At 34.5% G+C, this 21071-nt stretch overlaps 1 protein-coding gene across 1 annotated transcript in view; it reads left to right on the forward strand.

Moving 5' to 3' along the window:
* ATRNL1 (attractin like 1) overlaps nucleotides 1-21071 on the forward strand; it is a 1097315-nt gene that overhangs the window by 375146 nt on the left and 701098 nt on the right. Inside the window, exon 21 of the mRNA XM_044665614.1 lies at nucleotides 14239-14291. Within this exon, the coding sequence (XP_044521549.1) occupies nucleotides 14239-14291 (53 nt within the window). The remainder of the gene's footprint in view (nucleotides 1-14238; nucleotides 14292-21071) is intronic.

Here is a 21071-nt window from a genome sequence, read left to right on the forward strand (position 1 = left end):
ACTATTGATGACTTTGATTTCTTCAAATGAAACTGCTTGTTCATATCCTTTTACATTTGTCAATTGGGGAATGGCTTATATTCTTATAAGTAATTGTTCTTCTTTAAAAGACTTACTTGACTTCTATAGTTGCATAAAGTCTTATAGTTTAAATGAATGTGAATCTGAGAAATAAGAATCATTAGAGTTTTGAATTCATTAGAAAATTGATTTATAGTACCCTCTCAAGAGATGAGAACTCCTGAGTCACAACCTAAGTTTGAGGCATATTTTAAATGTGAATTAGCATCTTCTCAAAATCACAGTTAATGAGCCCCACCAATGTGTTTACTTGTGGTAAGCCAAAAAGCAAGGGTATTTTAGCTAACACCAAGTGACATTCAATCAGTGTAGCGAATTAAGAGACCAAAAAAAAAAAGTTAACCCACTCTAAGCATGAGGAATACTTTCCCATGGGTGACCATAGTAGCAGTTGAAATGCATTTGCAAAAAGCAATTGTATGGGCAGGCAACATGAATATAAATTGCAAATACACTCCATCAATATATTACCAATGCACATAAAAGGAAGATGTATGTGTGAGAGCATGTTTCACCTCATGCTGCAGGTCTACCTCAGAATGTAAAGATCAAGTACTTGGTGAGAACATACCTTTAAATTTGCTTTCTTTCAAAGTCTCTCCCTTCAACAGAATGGATACTCTCAGGGAAATGATACACACAAAATACCTTTTCACACACTTACACACTCCTGAAGCCTTTCTAGTCCTTTCTTGGGTATGATTGTTCACATAAGATGGATTAATCTATCTTCATAAGGATGTTCATGTTATTTTCACTTCCAATAAAAATAAAAGCAATGTATATATGAGATCCAATGCCTTTCTAATACTTGTACTCTCTAAGTATGCACTAGAAGTTGGTAGTGCTATCTTCTTCATGGATTCAACCCAAGTTTTATATGCCTTTCAGTTAACTCCTACTATCTTGACCAAGTAGAAGCTATTTATTACCTTTCTCAATTTGCTCAACACAACAATGTTTTGCATTTATTGATGATAGACTTCTTGGTGGCAAATCCTTGAATATCAGCAGCACTTTCATGCAAGAGAGAATTGATTTCCTATCAAATCAGCTTTCATCCTTTTGTGGATATCATCATACCTTTGGATTTACATGACCTTTGGGGCAAGGCATCTGTATCCATATTGGTTTTCCTATGATGAGAGATCATATCAAAGTCCTAGTTTTCAATTATTACTTCACATCTGTGACAAGTAGCCTATAACATTGCTCTAGTAAGTAAATAATAATGCATTGTTATATTAATACTTTAAGTTGCATTCTAGTCGTTTAATACATAATTTCAAGTCTTATCAGTAATGATCTACCTCAAAGTTAAGATCCTCTATTTGTGTATAGGATGAGTTCTGTAATGGAAAAATGTAATATTTTCCCAATAGCCATTGTTCTTTTGATGTAAAATTGCTGGTAATCTTCCTAGTCAGGTATCAGTATCTAAGGAATAGGTTTTGCTTGAATCTGCATAAACCAGCACTGTGTACATGATAGAGACAGATGACTAACTCCTTAAATGCCTTTTATATACTTCTTTTCCCATCTGTTTCTAAATGGTGTCAAGGGAGTAAAGTGAGATTATCCTTTTGTGTTCATTTACTTTCAATTATTTTTAAAATTAAATTTTTTTCAATGAACAAAAATCTGTATTTGCTTGTTGATTCTTTTTGACTATACATCTATGGTGACACCTTATTATGATGGCATAGTTAGATATTAATGAATTTCCTTTTTAAAAAATCAATTCAACATTTATTGAGCATATTATGTGTAAGTCACATTGTTAATTATTGTGTGAGGTTTTGAACTACAACCACAAAATCATGAAAATAGTATTTCTCACTTCTTATATCTTTAGATGAGGGAACTGAGTCTCAGACAAGTTAAGTGATTTTTCCAGGGTCACATAACAGGTGTGTGACATTGTCAGACATGTCTTAAAAATATCAATTTGTCTTTGAAACTGGTTTTGCTAATCTTACTCATGTTCACTCTCTTTTTGATAATATTTCATTTTTTAAAAATATTTTAATGGTTTAATGTTTTTTTTCTTTTTAAAATCACTATGTATCTTTTCTCTTTGCCCTCCGTAAGAGCCATCCTGAATGATAAATAATGTTTTTTAAGGGAGAAAATAATCAATATAACTGATTGATACATTGTGGAAGTCTAAAAGCATATGTGCAGTATATAACACATGTGGAACTCCCACTTCTGCCAAAGGGTGGGTTGGAATTGTCTCCTTCAGTCTCTTCATGTGAGTCCCACTTGATTTTTGTAATTTTGTTTACTTTTGATGTTTTTGTGTGTCATTGGTCTTTCCATTTATATTATTCTAATTACTGTGTATACTATTTTCTTGACTCTGCTTATTTCAGTCTATATGTAGTTCTTTTTATGTCCTTCTGTATTCATCATATACATAATTTTTATAGAAATATTCCATTACATTCATGTACCACATTTTGTTTATCCATTCCCCCAAAGTTAAGCATCTACTTTGTTTCTAATATCCCAGAAGGTGTTGCTTTAAATATTTTAGCTTATATAGGGATTTTTTCTTATAAATTGTTATTCACTCATTTATTCATTCTTTTATTTATTTATTTACATGTTCTCACATTTATTTTTTTTCTGTCCTTCTAAGTTGTAGCCCCTAATGGATTTTTGCTTCTGAAGGGCTATGACCAAATTGGCTTTTGAGGTATAAGAAAACTTCCAAATCTCCCAACTGAGTAATCTGTGGCACTGGAAAGATGGAGGATAGGGCATAATGTTAGGACAGATTTTGATATAAACCTGTACTGTGTCTTTTTGAGGGCTACTGAGGCATGGGAAGTTGGGGAGAGGTCTTGATTAAGCAGAGGGTCATTACAGTTTCTGAGTTGTTTTTTTAACCTTAATTTGGATCCTTGAAGTTTAGGCCATAGGAACAACTGAAGTTACTTTATCTCTGATTCATCATTTGTTTTAGGGAGGTTTGAGAGGTTGTAGGAATTTGATAAAATGTCTTGTTGCTCATGCCACCTAGCCCCTACCAATCTTCTTGAATTTTTGATGATAACCACTAAATCCTAGAAAAGTTTTCCTGAACATTCTTTGATAATAGCTTGTTGAGAGGTGTCTATTTTTCTTGGCCAGTGCTCATTTTGTGCTGAAATGCCGTGTAACCCATATATTTGACAGGAGATCTGCATAACTAGCACTTGTCAGTTGACAGCTTCAGATCAGACTCATCTAGGCAGTACAATACATTTTTATTATTCTTTTCTTATGTTTTTCATTTGTCTTCCAGAAGATAATGAGATCATTTATGTATATCAACACCTCCACACAATTCCTATCTTATACTATCATATCCATTTGCTTTTGGAGAGTGACAAGTGCCCTGAATATTCATAGGAAAAGAAATACACATATAAGGAACATGAGTAGGCAGAGAAAATGCTTAAAAGGTTATTCCCTTCCCATCATGGCCTAAACACACATCATTACAAGTCTCTTTACCCTCTGGCAGGTTAGAACCTCTACCATCCCCTGGTGATTTTGGCGTACTATACTCTCTTTTTCTCTTATATACCACACACTGACTCTTCTGGGTATTTCTACTACCCTTGTGCTTACTGAATGTCTGTCTTCTAATATCAGATGGTCTTCAGCCTCTTTAGGACTATCTGCTTCTCTCTGCTACCATCTATTGGAGTTTAGTGACTAATACATCTCTGTCTTGCAAAGGAGCACACTAACTTTCATAGAATATAGTCCAGGTCTAAAAATCATTATTCCCAACAAGTAGCCAACAAAGCCTTCATGCTAACGTTACATCTATTCTTTTGACCTCCTTTTTCTCTTGAAGCTGACTTCAATTCCCTTGCTCATGCCAACTATCCCTATCCAATGGATTTCAGAAAATTCTTTTAATTCCTTAAATTCTGAATCACTAGTCAATGCCACCAAAACCTATTTCAGGGAGTCCTCTGGATAGAAGTCACAGGAGCTACTTGGTATTTGTGACAAGATACAACTTAATTCCAAGAGTCTTCCGCATTCAATATGTGAATGAAACTAGGGCAAGAAACTAGGGGCAAATGAAACAGGAAAGCTTTGCTCATGACTTTACCTTGGTTCATATTTCCACAGTTATGAGTCCTTTTTCAGCTATGAAATCAGGTCTCTACATTTACAAAACCTACTAATAATTCAGCATCACAGACAATACAAACAAAATTATCTCTTCAGTATTCTGATGGTTATCTGACCTTTACCTGGACATATCCAATAATGAGGAACTCACTCCTTCACAATGCATCACATTCCACTTTTAGGCAGCTTTAACTGTTACAAAGCACTTGAGGAGTCATTTAAAATCTATTCTACTGTACTCCTCCTTGGCAGAAGTTCCTTTGTACACTTCAGGAGCTGTATAATTTCACATTTCTTCCCTCCTAAAATGATTCATGATTTTTTTTACTCTAAAATTAAAGTATTCTGTTTTTAGCTATAAAAATTCTGCTGTATCATGATTTTAAAAACTATCTTAGCCAGAAAAATAAATCTAATTGTACTTCAGCTTACATAAGAATAAAAGTTCAGAGTGAATAAAAAATCTATGTCACAGTTACTTTCTTGGTCAATATAATCAATGTATCATACTTCTTAGTACATTGGTTTGCCATAATAGCAGGTGGTTTGAACAATAGCAACTTCAGGTAACAAAAATGAAAAGCTTTATAATTCAGCACATTTGGGGAAATGGATCTGTAGTTGAGCTCTTCATGTCAATATTATCTACTTAAATGCACTTTCTAAAAATTTCTTGTAATTTCCTAAAGTTAGTATTTTGAGGTTTCTCTAGGTCTTTGAATGACATCCATTCGAACAAGTAACTTACAGTCACAATGCAGGGGATATTATGTTTACTCTTTTTCTGTTCTTAAAGCACTATGGTTAATGTGGTGAGATACTAAATTGTAGCAATTCAGCTTTATTCTTGTGCTAGGAAAAGGGATGTGTAAGAAATGATAAGCTTTGGAGGACATAAGAGTAAAGGAAAGTACAAAAAAGCAGCACTCAGAGGGATTCTAAAGGGCTTATCCTACTACATCTGTGGGTTAATTGTGGTGCATTCTTAATGATTTATTGGTTTTTATGCAATAACTGTAGCCAGAAAAGACCTAATGCATACTTCTGATTTCAAAAGTAGAATTTAGGGCTTCAGAGAAAATCAAACCTTCTAAGCTAGGTTGTTTCTTTTGGGCAGTGATAGTGAACCTATGGCATGGGTGCCAAAGACAGCACACAGAGCTCTCTCTATAGGAATGCAGCTGCCCTCTCTCCCCTCCCCATCCCCATCCTCAAAGTTCATTACTAGAAAAGCAGAGGGCCTTGGACAGAGCTGCACCCTTCTCCCTCTCTACCATGGCTGATGGCATTTTTTAACATCACCCACCCCTCTGCCCAGCAGCCCAATGGGAGCACTTCCTCTCTCCTGTGTGAGGTAAGGGGGAGAGCAAGACACACCCAGCACTTGGTAAGTGGGGTAGGGTGAGATTGGGGCCCAGCACTCCATCTCTAAAAGGTTCACCATCACTGCTTTAGGGGATGAAATTAAAAGGATTAAAGGGCTATATCATGTCTAATTTATTTCTTTATATAACCATATAGCTAGTGACTCTTACTATAATTCATTTTTGCAAAAAAAGCACATTTTATATCAAATATAAGCCTGATAAAAATAATAAAGTAGCATTTAACTACTAATTATTAATTAATTAGTTCACTGATATTATATTCTGGTTTAATTACATGTGTTATATGAAAGTTGGAAAATAAGGCTGATTGTTACAAAACTGCCTATATTAATGACTACTTTAACATTGTAAAGATTAATATATTAATCTATATACAATAAATTGAAGATGTGTGTTCCTGTTACACCTTCCTATCCTGTGGGATTCTTATCCATGTCCTTCAAAAATATTGAAGCTAATGAAGCCTATATCTATATGTTGTGCATGACTTTAGCCACAAGACTAACCCAACCTTCTTCACCATCCATGCATTTCTTACAAGGAAATCATTGTTAATGCCTCACTATAATTTCCTCACACTTATCACATTGTTCTTCATAATTCTCTGAGGCAACTGAACTTTTGATCCTTTGGAAATTGCTGTGTTCCATGATTTAATATCATATAGAATCACTGGACAGATACTGACATTAAGAATATATGAGGCTTTGTTTCAGTGAATATTTTGAGTTCATTCAGAGTACTGCTCAGTTTTTCATTTTTTTTAGTCTTTTCTATACCTCCTTGCCAATTTTGGGTCCATCTCATTAAATGGCTGTTATGCCTTTGTGCAAGATATTTTTAGCTTAGGACTCTCTATCCATGACACAGTTTGAATGATAGTCATTACTCATTCATGTGGATTTTTCTGTAAAGACTTCTAGGCTATTCTTTTGAAAGGTTGTGAATCTCATTGAAGAAGCCATGTAATGTTCTGAAGCTCAATGCAATCAACACAATACCATAAGCAAGGTAGGGTGCCTTCAGAGCTATTGCATTCACAGGGATTCCCTCTTGCTTTGTATTTTGTGCAGAAATCCATCATAGCAGTAGCAAACTCCTTTGGCTCTCAAACATCTCCATTTTAAGTGTCATTTGATTATCACTTATCAGAGAATCATTGCATCTCTGAAAGAATCTTGTATGATCTTTACAGATTCTGAAATCATTCCAAATTCCAGGTACTACTACAAATAGCTTCTGTAAAATTTTTTTGTTTACTTGGTTAAGCTTCAGTGAAGTGTTCTTAAAACTAGAGTAAATGATCTCACTACTCTGGGCTTAAGTTATCACATAAAGAAAAAAAAGAGCTGATTGAAATAGATTATTTTATAGCTTTACAATTTATCATATTCTTTCATGATGCATTTTTATACTCCTATAATTTGAAGTGCTGATTTCAGTCTCTAGTGGTTTTTGTTTCAGTCTTGATCACTTTGGAACTGATCTCTTGCAACAGGTTTAGGAAGTAATTTTTCTGTATCATCTAACAAATTAACACATTTTTGTTCTATTATCTGTGTATATTGGGGTATGGGCCTCAGCTATGGTCATAGTAAATATATCTTTGGACAAATAAGAAATAAGAATTTTTCATAATAAGATATATTAGTTTGCATAATTAATAATAAAATCATGACAATAACATACATGTAGCTCTTCTCCTGAAAACAGGGATATGAGGAAATAGGCTGAAAAGGGTAAAATTATGGTTGGATTGAATATTTAAGAGTATGGTCACCAGGAATTAAGTACTTAATTCCAAATAAAAGATTCAAGTCAGGATGACGTTTATGGTAGTTTCTTTATAAATAAAAAGACTGAAAGTAAGGAAAATGTGTGTGTGAGAGAGAGAGAGAGAGAGAGAGAGAGAGAGAGAGAGAGAGACAATGAATTACTCTGGCCTGGTCTTAACCAGGCATGGCTTCAGAGTCCTCAGCAAAGGAGGGGCACAAAGGTTAACCAAACAAGGCTTTTAGCCATGAGGCCTCCTCCAAGAGGAGGGGCCTCTCTGGAGGCAGTTGCCTCAAGAAAATCCAAGGAAAGGAGTCAGCCTTTTTCACTCACCCACATGGCCATCTAAAGGGAAGCAATCTGAGGTCTTAAGCCCAAGCTCCTCCAAGGCCAAGTTCAAAGCGGAAAAACCTCCTCACAGGAAGTTATCACATATTTAAAGACAGTTCTTTGTGTCACTTCCTGTGTCTTCCATCCACTTTTATGTGGACCTATGGCAGCTTTAACTTTGCTTCATACTGACTAGGGGGCAGTCAGCTGTTTTTGATTTGTCACTGGCTAGCATGCTTAAGGATTAAGTGAGGGTGTATACATTCCTGGTGGCTAAAATCTAAACAATAAATAGGAGAGAGTTAATCCCATCTTCACAATCCCTCCTGTGATCACTTGGGAGACTAGTCTCCCCAATTGATCATTTTACACAATAATCTTATACCTCTAAAAATCCTCTAACTACAGGTACATACAAAAATGAATCTTCTAAGAGGAAACTATAATAGTTAGAGATAAGAGGGACATAGGAGAGAGAAAGGAAAACCAATATTTTGCTAAGCATATTGACAAAAAGCAATTAGGGGGCACTCCCCTTTGGCATAAAAGCATATATTCAAAGTAACTATTCAACCCCTTCAGTTCAATCAACTAAGCCCCAAAGTTCATTCTGGATATTCTTTTTTTTTTTTTTCATTTTTTTTTAAACCCTTGTACTTCGGTGTATTGTCTCATAGGTGGAAGATTGGTAAGGGTGGGCAATGGGAGTCAAGTGACCTGCCCAGGGTCACACAGCTGGGAAGTGGCTGAGGCCGGGTTTGAACCTAGGACCTCCTGTCTCTAGGCCTGACTCTCACTCCACTGAGCTACCCAGCTGCCCCCTGTTCTGGATCTTCTTGATGCAGTGTAGGTTTTTCATGCATCTTTCTGCAAATAGTTCATTCTCTGGATTTAAGGAGTTATCAAGCTTTTTTCTCTGAAATTTTTTCTCAAACAAAATTTTAAATATTGGATTTTTATGAAAATACAATCTCCCCTGAAGAGGATATTGACCAACACCCAGATCAGTTCAAGATACATGACTTAGTTATGGGATGTATGAGTCAATTATAAAAAAAAATTAAAAAAAAGAAAAAGAAAAACAAATAGAAGAAAAATTAAACTTTGGGAGAAAGAAGGAATTCAAAATCAGGACCAAATATAAAAAATCTATGTATATAAAATTTCTGAGAAAACAAGAATAAATTTATAACAGGCCCTTGTATTAGGGTCCAATTAAAGTAATTTCTGTCCCACAAGTCTGGAGGACAAAATGCAGTAATATTGCACTTACCCATTGGCAGCCAAGACTACAGGAAGTTGCCCAAGTATAAGAAAGAAAAAAAGACTAGATTTTCATGTAAAAGGGAAGTGTCATTCTGTAGTCTGATTTTACCTTCACTCTCAGGCATAGGGGGAGGGGCTGGGGTAGAGGAAGGAGGAAAGGAGGCAGGAGGGGTTGGGAGAGGAGTAGGTTGGGCAGGGATGGGGATTGGTTGAGTAGGAGGACCAGAATTATGTAGGGCAGGGTGGGATAGAGACAGAATCAGCTCTGATAATGAGGAAGTATGGAGAAATAAATCTCTTTTGCTCTGGGTTTTTTTAAAGTTCTTTTCAATGCTTTTCATAAAAGCCTTGATCTCTCCTTAAACTCTCCTCTATATTTTCCAGTCAACTATAAATGTCACTCAAGTTATACTCAAGCTGAGCTTTTAGTTCTGCAATTTGTTAAGTACTAGAAGGAGCAGTTGGTTGGGTTGGACAGGAAATGCCTTGGACATGGAGAGGCTGAGATGAATCTCTTATTTGCATCTCTAGTATACTTAGGGTATTTTCAAGTCTCTCTGAGAAAGGAAGAGACAAAATGTTCTACATCCAACTATAACAATTACACACAGGACCAATGTGAAGCATATCTATTGTAATATGTTTTCTGGGATTATTAGCCAATTTAAATTAAATAGAAAAAATCTTTATCCAAATTTGGTTATGCTTTTGAAAACCCAGTTATCCTGTTTAATGGCTCTAACCATATTTTCTAAAAAGTTAATTGTTAAATTGTTTGTAATTTTACTTTTTGCCAGTAAATGGCGGAATTGACCAGGATTTTTTTTTCTTGGCTAGGGTTAGGGTCAGGGTGTGTTCCTTTTGTTGGACAGACCTTAATCCAATTAATTTTCTGGGTGGAGGGTAGGCAGAAAATCAAAGCCTTTGGCTTTGGAGAGGCTAAGTTTAGGAGGGGCAACAAGAGACAACTGAAGCTTTTTGTAGCTTATAGTTTAATTAAAAGGTTTGAGAGAGTTTTTTCTCCTTCCCACTCAGGCTAAAATTGCTAGAACCATGTGCCCATTTGGGCAAAAATGCTGTTTTTCCTAGCTGGCCTTAACTAGGTTTTTACTTCTCATTTAAATTTAAAAACTAGAGACACACTGGGCTTGGAAAAAAGGAAAATAGACTTCCAGAAGCAGAACAAGGCTAAAATATTTCTATCTTTTAGTGTGACAAACTTTCTATAGTCCTTTTCACTGATTGGGTAAGTGCATCATTATATAAATCACTTTAATTGGGCCCTGATTCAAGGACCTCTTATAGGTTTATTTTTCCTTTACTTAGATTTTTTTAGACATGAGACTTTGATATTTTATATTTTATCCACAAGAAATTTTTTCTCTTTTATTTGGATTTTTTGATGTTTTTGATTTTCTTTTGCAAAGTTTAAATTCTTTTGAGAGTAATTTTAGGATAAAAAACTTGCTACCTCCCAGAATCCAGAAAGTGAACTGTTTGGAGAAGGTGCCATGAAGATGCCATAGAGACCACACACTGCACCAAAAGATCCAGAGTGAATTTTGGGATGTGGTAATTTGAACTGTGTGGGGTCGTATGCATTTGTTTTGAATGTATACTCATATGCCAAAGGGGACTGCCCCCTAATTGGCTTTTTGTGAATGTGCCTAGCAATCATTAATTTTATTCTCTTTTCCTTTTATCCCTAAATTATTGTAATTTAAAAGTTGGTTATGTTTATAAGATCCATTGGAGAAACTAGCCTTCCAAGGGATCTCAGCGGGGAATGTGTAATTGTAAAGCTTGTACCTTTGAACTATATTACCAAGGAGACCACTGACTTCTTTTTGTTACATGCTGACATAGGCAGGAGATAAATTGTGGGGAGCTGGGGGTCTAGGCCTCTTTCCTTCCTATGAGAGTAGCTGTGAATTTAGGCATTTTGAACAGGTAGATTAGCTTGGGCACATGGTTTTATTTTGTTACCTTTTTATTCCTTTACTTCTAGTTATTATAAATAAATCTTATAAAATATTTTTAAAGTTATTAAAACACTTACCTTTTAATTATTCTTTCCTTTTGTTTCTTTTAAATATATTTTTACTTCTTTTGTTAAATATTTCCCAATTGCATGTAAAATCTTAAAAGTCATTTTTAAAAATTTTGAGTTTCATATTTTCTCTCTGTCTCCTATTTATCTCCCCTCCTTCAAAAGTCAAGCAATTTGATATTGATTATACATGTTTGGTCATGCAAAACATATTTCTATATTAGACATGTTGCAAAAGAAAAGCAAAAAAAACAATAAAAAATTTAAAATTATGTATAAATCTGCATTAAGAGTTCATCAGTTCTCTCTCTCTCTCTAGAGGGAGATAGCATTTTTTCATTGTGGGTCCTTTGGATCATTTTCTTCATTATAATTGCTAAGTCTTTCACAGTTGATCATCTTTACAACACTGTACTTACTATGTAAAGTATTTTTCTGGTTCTGATCATTTCACTTTCCCTGGGTTTATTGGCTTGGTAGGTTTGCTAAAACCATTCTTCTCATCATTTCTTCATTCTCATTTCCATAGCATAAAAATATTTGACAAAAATTATATACTACAACTTATTCAACTATTTCCTAATTGATGATGTCACTTCGTTTTCCAATTCTTTGCCCTCACAAAAAGAGCTGCTATAAATATTTATGTAAAAATAGTTCATTTTCTTTTTTCTTACATCTCTTTTGATATAGGCCCATTAGTGGTATTGCTGAGTTAAAGGTTATTCACAATTTTATAGGACTCAGGTGTGGTACCCAGTTGTTTTCCAGAATGCTTGGACTAGTTCACAACTACATTAACAATGCATTAATGTCATAGGTTTTCCACATTGCTTCCCATTGTCATTTTCTTTTTCTATCATGTAAGACAGTCAGATAGCCGTGAAGTGGAATCTCAGAGTTGTTTTACTTTGCATTTCTCTAATGTGTAGTGATATAGAGTATTTTTCATGTGACAATTGAAAGCTTTGATTTTTTTTTCTTCTAAAAACTGCCTGTTCACATTTCTTGACCATTTATCAATTGGAGAATAGCTTTTGTTTTTATAAATTTGTCTAAATTCCCTATATATTTGAGAAATTAATTCTTTCTCAAATAAACTTGCTGTAAAAATTTTCCCAGTTTTCAATTAGCCTTCTTATTTTGGCTGCATCGGTTTTGTTTTGTCAAAAGCTTTTTAATGTCATATAATTGAAAATATCCATTTTAGTTTCTTTGTTCTTCTCTGCCTCTTGTTTTGTCATAAACTCTTCCTCTATCCATTGATATGACAAGTACATTTTTCTATTGAAGAGAGGAATTGCAGGAACAGACAAGCAAGGTGAAAATGCAGAAAAGCAAAGGAGAGAGGCTTTGGAATGTTCTTGGGGGAGAATTCTGAGAGCAACATAATCTTAGGGGGACAGTTGAAACCCTCAGGGCTTTTGAGCTTGAACTCTTGGTGGGAGACAGCTCTGGACCATTTCTCCTGATCCTGACATCGTTTTCCTTTACAAAAACTGATTCCCAACTTGATCAAAGAATAAATCTACCCAGAAGATATCTTGCTGTATTGAACTGAGGAGATGTCTGATCAGCTGCCAGTTACCCAGAAGGGGGGTCTCTGATGGGGACTGGGCCTAGCCTGGAGATCAATCTCTCTTGTACCAACTGATCCTAGAGACTATACTTTATTCATATTTAGTCTAGCTTAACCAGTATAGAAATACCAGCAGTCAGAGAGGGCTTAAGCCATCCTTGGCATTAGTCAAGGACTGTGTGAAATTGACTCCTGATCAATATCTTCAGAGAGGGAACCCCTATTGCCCTTTTCCCCAAACCTTGTCCTTATTACCCTGTTAATATTTTTTAACAAAATATATAGGAAAGCAGTCATATTGATTATTAGAAGAAGATTAAAGGGAGATTTGTGGGTGAAGGTTTCATTCCTGGGGGGAGAGCTTTCATAGACTTAGGTTAAGTCAAACTCCTAAGGAGGCAGACACTGCTCTCCCTCTGGCAGTTCTGTTCAGGGGAGTACACCAAGAAGGAGGGTTAGGTCAAAGCAAAATTCCCTGGCCAATGGTTTATTTCTTTTCTCTCTCCTGATACAGAAGGCTACATCATCTTGCCCACCCTTCAATTCTGGCAGTAACAGAGGGTAGCCATTTTCTCTGACTAAAGAAGTGAAAAACTCTGATATGCCAAGTCACTCAAACCACCTGCCCCTTCATTTATAATAACAACCTGGGGTTTTCCCTACATTTTTACACTATGCTCCCGTCATTTACTTATATCATCCTTTTTGTCTAAATTATTTAGGTGTTTTGACATTATCTTCATATATAGTATGAAATATTTTTTTCTATAACTGGTTTCTAAACTGTTTTCTCAGCAGTTTTTGTGAAATAGTGAATTCTTATTTTAAAATCTTGGATCTTTGGATATCAAATAAGAAATAACAATTTTCATTAACTATAATGCAATGTGTACCTAATCTATTCCATTGGTCTGTCCTTTTATATCATAGATTTGTAATGCGGTTTGAAATCTGGTATAGTTAGGCTACTGTCCTCCACATTTTTTCATTGATTCCCTTGATATTCTTTACTTTTTGTCTTTCAGATGAATTTGTTATTATTTTTCCTAGCTCTATTAGATAATTCTTTATTAATTAGATTAGTATGTCACTAAATAAGTAAATTAACTAAAGCAGAATTGTCATTTTTATTACAATAGGTCAGTTTGCCCATGAGCAATTAATATTTTTTTTCCAATTTTTTAGATTATTCTTTCTTTGAAAAGTGCTTTAGCTATTTTCATTTAGTCCATGGGTTTGTCTCAGAAGCTAGACTCCTAAGTGTTTTATATTGGAATTAATATTTCTTAACTATTGTTAATTTACTAGAGCTCTGGGCTATCAAGAGAAAATATGAAAGGACTCAGGAAAAGAATATTAATCTGTTCTGAGAAGAGTTCACCTTTTTAAGAGCCTAAAAGCAAAAAAAAAAAAAATCCAAGACTCATATGCTTTAAACTTAAAGTAAAAGCATCTTGACACTGAGAATTTTATCCTCTTTATCACTTGAGTCTTGTATTCTACTTTTAAAATATCTACTTTTTGAAAGAATTTCTCACAATAGCATTACAGTGCTCCTTTCCCTTGAATGAGATAACAAAGATTCTTTTAAGTTTGTGCTTAATAGTAATTGAGATTTTATATTTTGGCAGATGTGATTCTGAAAATCGTTATGTTGGTAACCCACTGAGAGGAACATGCTACTGTAAGTATTAGACCATTCATTTTTAATTTCTCCTTGAGATGTTTAGCATTATTAGATAATCGGAGACATTACAGCTTTATTGACTTTGTTTAAAAAAAACACCTTTAAAGACCTATGTTAAAATGTTCTTCTCTTTTTCTTAAACAGGTAGTAGAATTTTTTATTAGAAGGTTAGCCAAAAAATGTATATACTATTTTCTTTCTACCACAAGACTCTACAATAGTAGGCATATTGTTTTTAGCTCAAGACTCAGTAAAACATGGTAAGAAACACATTTACCTCCCTCACTGGCATTAAATTCCTAGATAAAGCATTTTTCAAAAGTGGTATATTTTGGAGTTAATTGAAAATACCTAGATAAATCAAGTGTTTCAAACATTAATCTAAGAGTGTGAATATAAATGAGGTACATTTCAAGAAAAAGAGGCATGGCATCAATTATATTTCTAGGCCTGATATAACCGTCCCCCCCAGAAAAAATTTACTGCTTCCTCTAACTTATTGAGTGAAATCTATGATTTTTTTTCTGTCACAAACACATTGTACTATATTCCAGATAACCCTTCACCTATAAGTCTTTAATACTATTAAATCTCCTGTCAGATTTTAAGATCTTTTTAATTATTATGTTTTTTTTAATTATAGATAACAGGCTTAAAAGCTTTACTGAAATTATACTTACTATCTTAATACCTACCTAACATCCATAACTGTTATACTGTGTTCTGGAGGAATTAAATAAACCAAGATCCTCCTTCTGTTTAGTAAACTTAAGTCCACTGATTCAATTACATTGCATTTCATTCAATAAACATTGATAAAGTACCTACTTTATACAGTATACTGGAATAGTTTCTTATTCCTTTGATTCAAGGAGTCTATAGTCAAGTAGAGGAAAAAGACTTATAAAAAAATAAAAGCCAAGTAGGAATGCTAATGAATCAATCATCAAACATTGATTAAAAGTCTTTTTGTTCCAGGCACTGTGCTAAGTAATGCAAATACAGAAATAAAACGTCCCCTCATCTTGAGGAGCTCACATATGCCCACTTGCACAGAAGTATATATACACTTGAATATATGTATATATTTGGTATAGTGATTAAATATAATAGGAATAGATACTGGACCTGCGAATTCTTTGATATAAAGAACTCCCACATGAGGAAACTCATTGCAGCAATGCAAGCTGGCTCCTTATATGCATTTTATAGTGTTTTTTAAACCCTCACCTTCCATCTTGGAGTCAATACTGTATATTGGCTCCAAGGCAGAAGACTGGTAAGGGTAGGCAATGGGAGTCAAGTGACTTGCCCAGGGTCACACAGCTGGGAAGTGTCTGGGGCCAGATTTGAACCTAGGACCTCCCGTCTCTAGGCCTGGTTCTCAATCCACTGAGCTACCCAGATGCCCTCCAATTTATAGTTTTGATTATTGCCTGGGACGTTAAATAACTTTTTCAGAGTCAAAGAAAATATGTGGCAGAAGCATGACTTAAACCCAGGCCCAAATGCCTTCAAGACCAGGGCTTTATCCATAAAATCTTACTGTCCCATGCACTCAGCATATACATAATAAATAAAAAATATATATGTTTGCATATATATATATGTATATATATGATCAGAAATGAAACAAGAATGCCCATTATCACCAATGTTATTTAACATAATATGAGAAATGCTAGCAATAGCACTAAGAGAAGAAAAAGAAATCAAAGGGATTAGAATGGCAAAAAGGTAATAAAACTACATTTATTTGCTGATGACATAATGGTATATGTAGAAAAATCCCAGAAAATCAGCTGAAAATTTAATTGAAACTATAGATTATTTTAGACAAGTAGCAGGATATAAAATAAATCAACATGTCATTAGTTTCTTACATAAAATGACTAAATCTTGCAAAAAGAGCTAGAAAGAGATACTCTTAAGAATAACTACAGATAGAATAAAATTCCTGAGAGTATAGCTGCCAGAACACTCAATGAACTGCATAAACATAATTATGATACATTTTTACACAAATAAAATAATATGTAAATAAATAGAGAAATATTAATTGTTCATGGATGGGAAGAGCCAGTATTATTAAAATGATAATTCTATCTAAACTAATCTACTTATTCAATATCATCCCAATCAACTTACCAAAAAATATTCATTAGAAAAAAGAATAACAAAATTAATTAGGAAGAATAAAAGATCAAGAAAATTGAAGGAATTAATATAAAAATATAAGGGAAGGAGATCTAGCAGTAACAGATTTTAAATTGTTTAAAGCAATAATAAATAAAATTATCTGGTACTGACCAAAGAACAGAGGGGTAATTCAGTGGAACAGAAAAGAGATACAAGATTATAATAATCTGATATTTCATAAAAACCATAGATCTTGGATTTTGGGATAACAAATCACTCAAAAAATTACTGGAATATGGGGCAGCTGGGTAGCTCAGTGGAGTGAGAGTCAGGCCTAGAGACAGGAGGTCCTAGGTTCAAACCCGGCCTCAGCCACTTCCCAGCTGTGTGACCCTGGGCAAGTCACTTGACCCCCATTGCCCACCCTTACCAATCTTCCACCTATGAGACAATACACCGAAGTACAAGGGTTAAAAAAACAAAACAAAAAAAATTACTGGAATAATTTGAAACTAGTTTGTCATAAATGAAGTATAGACATATTATACACTGTTCACTAAGATAAGATCAAAATGGGTATATGATCTTGACATAAAAGAAAATATTGTAAGTAAATTAGAAAAATAGGGAACACATTACCTATCTGATTTATGGATAGGAGAAGAATTTGTGAGTTGACAAGAGATGGAGAACATTGTGAAATGTAAAGTGGATAATTTTGAGTACATTAAGTTGAAAAGTTTTGTACAAATAAACTAATGCTGCTGAGACTAGAAGGACAGCAGAAAACTGGGAAAGTTTTTTCTTCAAATTTTCTTCAAAAATTTTTCTTAAAATATATAGTGGACTTTGCCCAATTTATGAGAGCCATGCTCCAATTGGTAAGTGGACAAATGATATGAACAATTTTCTGATGAAGAAATAAAAACCATAAATAGATATATAAAGAAATTCTCCAGATTATTACTGATTAGAGAAATGTAAATCAAAACAATTCTCAGATCTGGCTAAAATGACAAAAAGTCAAAGTGACAAATGTTGAAGGACATATGGAAAAATGGGGACACTAATGCAGTGTTGGAGCTGTGAACTCCAATGATTTTGGAGAGCAAATTGTAATTATACCCATGGAGTTATAAAACTGTCTACCTTAGAGCCAGAAGTATCCTGATTGCGTTTCCTAAGGAGATTAGGAAAGAGGAAAATAACCCATAGGTTCCGAAATAGTTATAGCAGCTCCCTTTGTGATGGCAAAGAACTAGAAACTAAGGGTCTGCCTATCACTTGAGGGTTGACTAAAGAAATTGTGTATATAACTGTAGTGGAATATTACACTATCATAAGAAACTATGGACTAAATGTTTAAAAAAAACCTGGAAAGAGCTATCTAAGATAATGAATAGTGAAAAGAGTAGAACCAAGAAAACCTCACCATTATGAGAAGAATAAACTGATAATATCTCCAGAAAGTGAACAGAAAGGCAGAACTTGAAAGACAATTCATATGAACTTGCTTGCCTCCACGATGATATCTTGTGTGATGCTGGGAGGGTGGGGAGAGGTGGAAACACCAATGCATGGGATCTACTATGTAATTATGAAGAAAAGTAAGGTAAACATAAAGGAGATCTGTAATTTGATTGTTATAATATCTTCTTTTTCTTTATATATGGAAATGCTTGTTTTGTTTGGATTTGTAAACATTTGGAAATATATACAAATTTATATTAAAATTCAAAAGCACACAAAAGATTCTACAAGGCAAAGGTGAGGCAGAAATTTATTCTGGTCAGTGGAGGAATGCAAGTGCAAAGAACACTAGAAGGGAATTGGAGGGTCATGTAAAAGGAATAGAAAGAAGACATTGATAAATGATGAAAGAATGTAATGTGAATAAGCAATTATGAGATAAAGAAATCAAAGCTATCTATGGTCATTTGAAAAAACAGTTTCTATCATCTCACACCTATCACACTGACCTGACCAATATTATGGAAAAAGAACATGATAAATATTGGAGGAGGTGCAGGAAAATTGGGACACAAATGTATTATTGATGGAGTGATCTGATACATCCATTCTGGAGAACAATTTGGAACTATGCCCAAAGGGCTCTAAAACTGTTCATGCCCATTGATCAGCAGTCACCACAACTAAGTTTGTATCACAAAGATAAAAAAGGGGGGAAAGGACCTATTTGTACAAAAATATTTACAGCAATATTTTTTGTGGTGGGAAAATTAGATGTCAATGGGGTGCATATAAATTGGGGAATGACTGAATAATTTGTAGTATATGATTGTAATGGCGTACTGTTGTACTGTGAGAAATGATGAGCAGGATGATTTTAGAAAAATCTGGGAAGACTTAAATGAACTGATGAAGTGAAATGAGCAGAATCAGAAGAACAACAATAGTTTTGGAGAACAACTGTGAATGACTTAGTTATTCTCAGCAGCACAGTGGTCCAATATAAACTCAGATATTCATAATGAAAAATGGAAGATGTTTCCAGAAAAAGAACTAATACAGTCTGAATGCGGACTAAGGCATACTATATGTGATGTTATTTTTTTCTTTTATTTATTTGAGATCTCTTCCCCAAAATGACTAATAAGGAAAAGGTTTTCATAATTACACATGTAAAATCTATATCTGTCTGTGTCTTTCTCGTGGAGGGGGGGAGGGAATGAAGGAAGAGGATGTGATGGAAGGAGAGAATTTAGAACTCAAAATTTTAAAAAGAAGGTTGAAATATTACATAGAAAAAAATATATATACTTATATATATATTTGTGTGTGTATACAAATCGAATTCAAAGATATTCTGGACAGACTAATAAAAAATTGAAAAATCAGTTGCCCCCTGAAGGAGGTGGCACTGGAGATGATGTCAGAGGGGAGAGAGGATGTTGTAAACATCAAGTAGAGCAATTTGGTTTGAATGTAGAGTGGAGTATGGTGAGTGGAAAAAGATTAAATCCATCTGGAAATAAAGGTTGATTCCAGATAGTAAAATATTTTAATGCCAAAAGAAGAAGTCAACAATTTATTCTAAAAGAGCATAGAGAGCCACTGGAGTATCATGATCATGGTAAATACATGGTGAGATAGTATTTATTCCTCAGAGGAAAAAAATTAGGAAAAAGGTTCCGCACAATAAATGGTCAATTTTAAAATTAGTGAAGTAGAATATGAAGCTTTTTGCTTACATTCCTCCAAGAGAAGGATAGGTATTGCAGGAGGCTAATGAGAAGGAAAAAATAGTTTGGAATTTCCACTGTGGAAAGCATGATAGAAAATCTGTCAATTAGCACATGAGTAGGAGAGGAGAAGCCTGATTTTGGGAGCAACAGAGATTAGAATTTGACAAGGGGTACATGGTATAAGGACAAAAGGACAAGGAATTCAGGGAAAATGATAATATTTCATTGAAATGGTTGAACATAAGGCCAATACTACATCACAGCAGTTATTTGAATCTACATCTTCCCCTTCAAACTGACTGATGTTCATAATGACAAAGCCAATATGATATAGTGGATAGAAAGTTCTTTTTAAGGCCATGAAGATCTGACATATACTGGTTTTGTGACCCTGGGAAAGTCAATTAATGTTCTAGGCACCATGTTAAGATTATAAATTGCAGAGAAGGTTTTGAAGTATATTGACAGAAAGTCTCCTCATCTGGAGATCCCTAAATTGATAAAAATCACAGGTCTCATCATTATCTTTTCCCTGTCATGACAATGCCTTGAATTATATAAATCACATTCAGTATATTGTGATTTTAAAAGTTAGGGAAAAACATTCCATTTTAGAGAGAACTACTCAAGAAATATTTAAAGTTGAAAAAAAGTATAGTATCACTTGGAAAGATAACCATCAATTATCTGGAAATTTTAGATATATGGATTACAGTATCACCAATGTACATCTGGGAGGTTCAGTTTACTTTTTATTAATTCTCTGATTTTATGGATGAGAAAACTGAGACCCAGAAACAGAAAATGATTTGTACATGCAACATGGAAAATGGCAGGGTGGAATTCCTGCAAGATACAGGGGCAAGCCTCACCCAGAATTCCTGGGGACCCCCCCTAGAGAACTCTGGGTGAGGGAACAGTTTGAAAGCAGTTAAACAGTTGATTCCTGGGGACTGAAGCGAACAGGTCACACTGCTTGCTGTCCCCGGTTTTGGGATTGCTTTGGAGGCCATCTGGGACAAGAACCATCTTGGTTCTGCTCAGCTCAGTGGTTTGCTTGTTTAGCTGAACTAAACATTTCTAGATACAGCACTATTGTTATTTAGTTAATTTAGATATTAGAAGTGATAATTACAGGCTTGAGGGCAAGCTAGCTAAAAGTCTGCCACTCCCTCCTGGGGGGAAGGGGCAGTTTCTACCTAACAGTTCAGGGCTTCTCAGATCTTATCCAAATCCTTGAAACCCCTTTCCTACCTTCCCTACTTCTTTTATCAGTATAAACTTCATCTTTTGGGAGCAGTGCCTGTTTATCATTCTAAGGTTATTACATCCAACTTCAGCTAAATTTCCTTCAGCTGTCTGGCTCATACAAGTTAGATTCGTCTGTCCCTGATAACTACAAGACATCAAGCTTCTCCTATTGTCCCTCAGT

Source organism: Gracilinanus agilis, chromosome 2 (genome assembly GCF_016433145.1).
Source record: "Gracilinanus agilis isolate LMUSP501 chromosome 2, AgileGrace, whole genome shotgun sequence".
NCBI classification, from domain to species: Eukaryota; Metazoa; Chordata; class Mammalia; order Didelphimorphia; family Didelphidae; genus Gracilinanus; species Gracilinanus agilis.